Source organism: Carassius auratus, chromosome 6 (genome assembly GCF_003368295.1).
Source record: "Carassius auratus strain Wakin chromosome 6, ASM336829v1, whole genome shotgun sequence".
NCBI lineage: Eukaryota > Metazoa > Chordata > Actinopteri > Cypriniformes > Cyprinidae > Carassius > Carassius auratus.
In genome coordinates this window covers 753753-761988 of record NC_039248.1, presented here as the reverse complement: position 1 = coordinate 761988, position 8236 = coordinate 753753, and the positions used below count along the sequence as shown (strand labels likewise).

Here is an 8236-nt window from a genome sequence, read left to right as displayed (position 1 = left end):
TTTGAAAAGCTGTAAACCACATATGGGACGCAGACGCTCGGTTTGGGCCTCAGACTCGACACGCAATCTCAGCAGCAAAGGGTGCGTCTATGTGAAAGTGATCTTGACGTGTTTATCGTGAGTTTAATCACACTTGTCAGGTATCATGTAAACATTATTAACTGCGAGTCACTGTCGTTCATTTCACTTTTTGGCCATGATTGTGCAGTCAAGTACATCAATGCTTCATCAACACATTGCTTTGCATGCATGTGTTTCTGTACTCAAGGGGGCGATGTTCAATGTTCAAGTAGCTAGATATAAAATATGTTCGACTAACTTTAACTGTCTTGACCAGCAAGTTTCTCTTTGAACTGTAGAAATCAGGCTGCAGATATAATGAGCAGTTTTGTGCCCCCGGTGGTGCTGATGAGAATGCAACTCTTTTGCATTGCATTATGAATTGCTATCTGACACATTTTAAAACACAGCCTTACAAAAATGAAAAACAAACTTATACAGCTGCTTGCCATGGATTCATTGCAGGATATTCATCATCACAAACAGTTAATTTCCACAAATTAGGCCAGTTTGTCTTCATGTTGTACTTTTTAAAGTTTTACAGAAACTCATAATTGTAGCTCATGGCGCTAGTAACACCAAGGTCATGGGTTTGATTCCCAGTGAAAGAAAGATCTGATTAAAAAGTCATTTTGGAGTCATTTTTGCTGCCAAATGCATAAATGTAAAAATGCAAAATGCACTGGAGTTCTTATCAATCAGACTAGAAATAGCTGTTGACTGATAAGTTGTGGTATTTAGTGGCTTGGGCATTTTTATCATTTAAACATATATTCTTTTTTGTTAAATTATTTGGTAACACTTTACAATAAGGGTACATGATTAATGATGTACTAATATCTGAATTAATAGTTTATTAATCATGAACTAATTAATGGACCAATAAGGAATTAATGATGGACTAACCTTAGCTACGCCTGGAATCATGAGGATTCATGTGTTAACTACAGCCACCTTAACTACACGTTAACACACGTTTGTTAGTTAACATGTTAATTAACAACGAATGATCAGCTTCATCAAGTTGACTCTTTAAGAAGAAAGAAGAACAGCAGACATCGCTCAGAACTGTATCAACTTGATCAGCACTAATCTTGCACTGTTTTATTGCATTTCACACATACACCACGCTTCAGTATTACTCCTGACTTGTACACGTGACTGGTGCAGACAATTTTTAAGCATTTCAAAATGTACTTTTCACTATCCCTGGTTAACAACTTACCAGAAATGTTGTTCTTGACGACAGCTCTGATTATATTTATTTCCAGGAAGAATGTTGTTTCGTAAATGTGGAGTGTATTAAGGTGATGTGCTTCAGTTGGATTATTGCATTTCATTATCATTTACTGTACATCGTTCCCACATCATGGATAACTTCGTGAAAATTAATTCGGTTACAAATACTTTACCTAAATTCATTTTGTTTCAAGTGATTTTCCTTTATGTTACTCTGTTTCATCCAACCTCAAAGAATACATAACTCCATTCACTTATTTAAATAGCCTGGAAACTATACTGCATGTGTAACTGATCACTTAATTTATGACTTATGTTGAGATGCCTCGACAAATCATGAACTCATGCTAGTTAATGACTAGTTAATAATGAGTTAACCATCATGTGCCCCTTCAAGTAAAGTCATGACATAAAGATGCCTCAACAAATCATGAACTCATGCTAGTTAATGACTAGTTAATAATGAGTTAACCATCATGTGCCCCTTCAAGTAAAGTCATGACATAAAGATGCCTCAACGAATCATGAACTCATGCTAGTTAATGACTAGTTAATAATGAGTTAACCATCATGTGCCCCTTCAAGTAAAGTCGTGACATAAAGATGCCTCAACAAATCATGAACTCACGTTAGTTAATGACTAGTTAATGAGTTTGATGTTACAGATTATAAAGAAGTTTCCCCTTAAGTATTAAAGACTAAAGTTTGGAATCTTATTTAGCCTAGTACAACTACTAAAGATGAGTTAAAATGTTAAACAGAAGTACAAATCAACCATTATATAAGTACTAGATTTATTAAAGAAAAAACAAGCACTGTAAAAGTAGCACAAGAGTAAAGCACAACAAATAAAAATCAAATAAATTAAAATAAAACCTGAAAATAAACATTTCCAAATATCAATGCCCTTATAAAATTTACTATTAACCTAAAACAAATGCCTACATAAACACTGTTGTTCAATTTGCAGTGAACCCATGTAACATATGCATAAAAATGTGCAAACACACGTTTTATAATAAAAATTTATATATGAACATTATAACATTGTCAGGATTAAATGATTTAAACAAATTCCTAACACAAGAACAACCCCCTAACAACTATAATGTGTGCTTATCGTTCATTTTTTATTTATGTCAAGCAGGTCATTTGCCTCTTTCATTTGTTTAATCACATCCTCATTGGCCTTTTCTTTACAAAGACAAAGACAGCTTTCGGCAAATTTCAGGATGCTATCTCCCTTTTTAAACATCTGCCTTAGCTTGCGGAATGATTCTGGATTAGCTGCTGCTAACTCTGCAATTGGAGCCTGGATGACTATTGTGTTCCTGTCAACGTTTAGTCTGTTGTAGGCCTCTGCCTTACTCAGGCCCTGTTTTACAAGGTTTAATACCTTGTAGTACCTCTTCAGCGATTCTTCTGGGGTATGCACTGAAAAAATAAAATAAACAAACTTTTATAAGATGGGTGACTATGAAATTACTTATCCTAAGCAAAGGAAAAATTGTATAAAGTATCATTATTAAAATGACATACCTCTTTTGGAATAGTCAGAAGTCAATTTCTTTGATTTCTTATGTCTTTTCGCTCTGTGTTTCTCCTTAACCTTTCTTTTTTTGTGTTTTGGGGGCTCAGAATCAGAGGACTCGGAAGTTGAAAAATTTGAAGATTCAGAAGTACTGCTCTTTCTTGTAGTTGCAGTCTGTGTAGGTACCCCTTCTGAGGGACCCTTCTGAATTAAAGCTGTGACAGACAATAATAAATTAACTGAGAACAAAGTAAACTTAAACAAAATATGGATAAAACTGCAAATGTTCCAAACTGTACAAGAACAAAATTATGGACAAATATAATTCAACAGCACCGAAAGTGATTGCATACATTGGGCTCTCCCAGACTAATTTTTTTTTTAGTTGACAATAAACTGATTAAACTGATGATTATACAGTCTATAGAGGACCAGGAAGTTCTCGGATTACATCCAAAATATCTTAATTTGTGTCTAAAGATGAACAGAGGTCTTACGGGTTTAGAACGACATAAGGGTCATTAATGACAGAATTTTCATTTTTGGGTGAACTAACCCTTTAAGTTGCTTCATGTAGGGTACAATGTGACTGGCTGGAGGGTAACTTACCATCTTCAAGTCTTGCACGAAGATAATTTCTCTCCTCTGTCAGAGAGTTAACCTTATCCTCCAGGTGAAGGATTTTCTGTTTTTGAACTTCTATTGTTTGCTTTGCATTTTGGAATTGTATTTGTATGGTGGGTGCAACTTCTAAAAGTAAAGAAAATGACAAGAATTTTTAAACATTCATAAAAATGTTGGCATAAAAGAATAAATAAATACTTTTATGAAAGAGTTATTGTACATTGTAAAATTGCACAATAAAAATAAAAACTATTAAAAGTGCTCTGAGCACTTCTGCAAAAAAAAACTTTTTTTTTTCTGTTAAGACACTATGAGTAAAGTGAGTAAAGACACAATGTGTAACATTTTTGCAATAAAATATCCAAAAACCACTTGCATAGTATTATATATTTTGTACAGCTGTGTACTTGTGTTATTTCAAACATTCTCAAAGATTTGTAAATATTCTGGGTTTAAGAAATGACTCATCCCTGGCCATAGTTGCCCAGCAATGATGCCATTTCTGCATGAATATGCTACACATACTTAACTAGACTGAGTGAAGGACTGAGCACGTGCATAGTTTCATGCTCAGTTATTGCATCATCAAGCTTTGCCTCTGTTATTGTTTTGAAAATGTGATCTCTAGCGAAAAAAAATTCATATTGTGCCTTTAAAATGTACATAACAATGTTCTGTGAAAATATAAATAATCATTTAATCATATAATATAACAAAGTATTAATAGAATTGTTATTACTAAAACACCTTTCAAATTTTTGGAAAGATTAGTTATTTATGATTTTGAAAAATGTCTTCTGTTCACCAGGGCTGCATTTATCTGATCAAAAAAATTAAAACAATAATTTTGTGAAAAATTACAATAAAAAAAGTTCTCTATTTTAATGTATTATTCAAAGTACATGTAACGCAAGGTCATTTGCAATTTTAACTGACAAAAAGCTGTATAAAGTATCACTTTTTTATGCGGCTCATCCAAATCTAAAATTATTATAGTATTTTGAAACATGATGTGCATTGACCAGAGTAGTCTACTTGCACACTTGCTGTGCAGTGTGCATACCTGTTCTTGCATTTTCCTGAACATCAGACACAGGGACTGTAAATGTAAAGAAAGGGCTGGTAAGTTCACATTCTAATGTGATAACAGTAATACTATAAAGTACTATTAGAATTTTATACAATTTTGTTTTTTTAATTGTACATAATACAATTTATTGGTGTAATTAAAAGCAGAATTTTACTTCACTTGGAAAAAAAAATACTCCAGTGCCACATGATCTTTAAGGAATCATTACAATTTGATTTGATACGCAAGAGACATTTAAGATTATTATCAATGTTAAAAGTAATCGTGCTGCTTTACATTTTCTGTGGACAAACTGGAATTTATGTTTTACTTTTCAGGATTCTTTAATAAATAGAAAGTTCAGTGAGCATTTATTTGTATTTATTAAATATTTTCACTACATTAATTAAAGCATTTATCAAATTACCATTTTGAAATAATCTAAATGTCTTCACTCTGTACTTTTTTTTTTTACAATTAAAATCATTTCAAACATTTGTGGCAAGATTTGAAAAAGAGAGATCTATTATTGTGTTCACTAAAATGTTAAGGAGCAAAAACTGTTTTTAACAATGATAATAGTAAAAAGTAAACACTAAACAGTATATTTCTTGAGCAGTGTGAAAATGAAACTCTTTTTAAACAACAACAGATTTATGAACTATTTTAATGACTAATGTTGCATTCTTAAATGCAAAAGAACTCAAATGCAGTTAGAATATACAGTTAATCAAAATGCATAACTGTTACAGCTGACATGTAATGTGTCAGACTATGACCTACTGTACGTTTATGTAATTATATCAGAAATGTTGCAGATTCTATGTTAGAACTATCTCAAATTTTATCAAAATCGTTAATCCGATATCCAGATGAATCCAAAAGAATGGCATCTCTGCACTTACAAAAAACTGTATATAGTATAACTTGTGTGTGCCTCATCTAAAATAAAAGCCTATGAAAGGTTAATAAAAACTATTAAAGATTTGATACATTATAAACATAAAAAGATGTGCATTTATAAGCCTACTTTGTCTGCACACTTGCTGTGCAGTCTGCATACTGGATCCTGCATTTTCCTGAACAGCAGACACAGGGACTGTAAATGTAAAGAAAAGGCTGGTTAGTTCACATTCTAATGAGTCCAGTAACGTTACTCAAGTTCAAGTCTTAACTCAATGAAGCGGTCATGGTGGTTAAAACTACACCGTTGATTAACAATTTTATTTATATTAGGCGTTACATATTTAATATAAGACCTCAGTGGGTATTTCCCAAAATATATCAATGGCTTCAACTAACGTTACTTGAATATTTTGCTTACATTTGAACGTAATTGGTATGTTACCAATTCAAAGACAGATTTTTCTAGTTTACTCTAACGTAATGTAACACTTTAGTCACTCGTTATCATTATCATTTTAAACACTTACCATCTGTAGCTGCACCATACTTTGGATTTATCTTAATTGGCCTCCCACGTCTAGTCGCCATTGTGCTCTCCTTGTCACGTTTGCGTTCGATTTTGGGCGCAACAACCACTTCTTCTTCTTCGTCATCTGCCATTGGAGCGATTTTCAAAATACAAGTATGTCCACCTTTAATACTAACATGCAATTCTGATGGGTCTTGCACTTCTTTGGAGTTGTCCCAGCATGTAAAGACTTCAAACGAAGGTACCACTCCAAAAGTTTTAATTTTATTCAAAATGTTTATTATGTTATGGCTATGCTTCATGTTAACACCGAGCACTGAAATATTGGTCAATTTACTGGGACGGTCAGGTGATGAACGAAGAGACTCGAAAAACCAAAGACTCGAACGGTCCAAACTAATCAATTCTTTTTCTTGCTCGGAATGTTCAAACTGCATTGGTTAAGCTTATTGGTCCATCATGTCATCAACGAACGACTCGAAAATGATTGGAAACAGGCGAATTAATTACAGACAGTGCAGAATCTATTGAATGTTATGCATATGCGCGACTCAACGAGTCACTCCCAGAGACGACGCGTTCTTGCCGATTCACATCAAAGATTTGTTCAAAAATAACGAATTGTTAAGGAAGGAACGACCCTTCACTATGGCGGGATTAATGACTAAATTGTTGCTAATGGCGGTTCAAAAGCCCTCAAAAAAGGGAAAGCTCAAAGTAATAAAATGGCTTCAAAAGAAAAAGCTACTCACAAGCAGAGTACTTTGTTCAAGATGTGGCCAAAAGATGAAACTGACCAGGAACAGTAAAATTTCTGATGGATATAACTGGTGAGTCGCGGTAGCAGTGTTAATTTTGACACGAAATTTTAATTTAGTTTTAGTCTTAGTCTTTTGACTATAATTCTTTTTAGTTTTAGTCAAGTTTTAGTCATCTAATTTGTTTTAATTTTAGTCTTATTTTAGTCGACTAAAATTGCTTGGTATTTTAGTCGACTAAAATAAGACTAAAATCAATAACAGATTTACTAGACAATTTTTTACAGCTGGTATAGGAAACAAACTTAACCAAAATATATAAAACACAAATTCAACTTTATTTCAACACAACTGTGTCTTTATTTCGATTCAAAAGCTTTTATGCAGCAACAAACACTGTCATGATAATGTAAACAATAACTAGCTGCCAATTGACCATCAATAAAAGAAAAATAAAGTTAGGTCCAGGACCCTAAAGCTTACAGCTGAGCTGAACAATAAGTGCATACATTTAAAGTAAATATTTAATAAGTTGGGTGGATAAAAAAAGTAACAAGATTTTATAAGGTATTCATTTGTCTAGCAATATTGTATGTTTTAAATACCACAATATTGCTAGATTGGTATGTATAATAATAGGATGTGAACATGACTAATATAGAAATATTTGTGATATTGTCAACAAGTAGAACATTATAAAATATACTAAACATTAGTATTAATCAAATGTATGTATCATAATATTACGTATTAGTATTGTGCTCTTATCTAACTTGAAGGGGCTATTTTACAGTACTTTTCAGTTCGTAATATTTAATGCTACAACATCTACGCACTGCAGTCTTCCAATTTTGCTTAGCTCAATAAACAAAAGAACATCGTTGTGAAATTACATTTGAGAAAATGTCCGGGTGGCTCGTCTGTAAATGTCTTTTCAAATTGGTTGTGCTCTTGCCACGAATGAGCGCTCCACGTGCTTTACACTTTGTTTTGTTTTGTTCGTCGTCAAACGTGAAGTGAGCTGTGGTTTTGTCGCTCTTTTAGACATCACCTCTTTGAATGCCGTGTCTTCCCGGGAGCTCATTTAAAAACTGAAAACCTTCGCTTCACGTCTCAATAAGTCAGGCTCGGATTGGTTCTCTTCTCTCATGCGCTCTCGCCTGTTCCGTTTTGCCTGTTCTGTTTTGCCGGTTCTTTTGTTTATTCCTCGCATCTCTCCCGTCTGCTGATTTGATTTTCGTCACAGTCTATTTTCGTCTCGTCCTTTATTCGTTGACGATAATGTCAATCAATTTAGTCATAGTTTTAGTCTCCATCAATGCCTTCTTTTTTAGTTTTCGTTTCGTTTTCGTCTGCAAAAATATATTCGTGACGAAAATAATGACGAAAATATTTAGTCAACGAAATTAACACTGCGCGGTAGGAAACCGCATATCTTCTTCTTCTATTGGAATTAGCCTACACTTACTTTGCCTTGTTACAGAACAAGTTAGGAGTAGGTTTCATGACTGTTCAAAATG

At 33.3% G+C, this 8236-nt stretch overlaps 1 protein-coding gene across 1 annotated transcript; it reads right to left on the bottom strand.

Annotated features, from left to right (window-relative positions):
- Positions 1–2310: 2310 nt before the first annotated feature.
- On the bottom strand, positions 2311–6089 carry LOC113105144 (coiled-coil domain-containing protein 106-like). Its single transcript, XM_026266297.1, has 5 exons — positions 5957–6089; positions 5554–5622; positions 3440–3580; positions 2839–3045; positions 2311–2733 (listed from the first exon to the last, which is right to left on the bottom strand). Exons 1-5 carry the CDS (start codon positions 6087–6089, stop codon positions 2423–2425), a joined length of 861 nt encoding a protein of 286 aa, XP_026122082.1. The 3' UTR covers positions 2311–2422.
- Positions 6090–8236: the final 2147 nt, after the last annotated feature.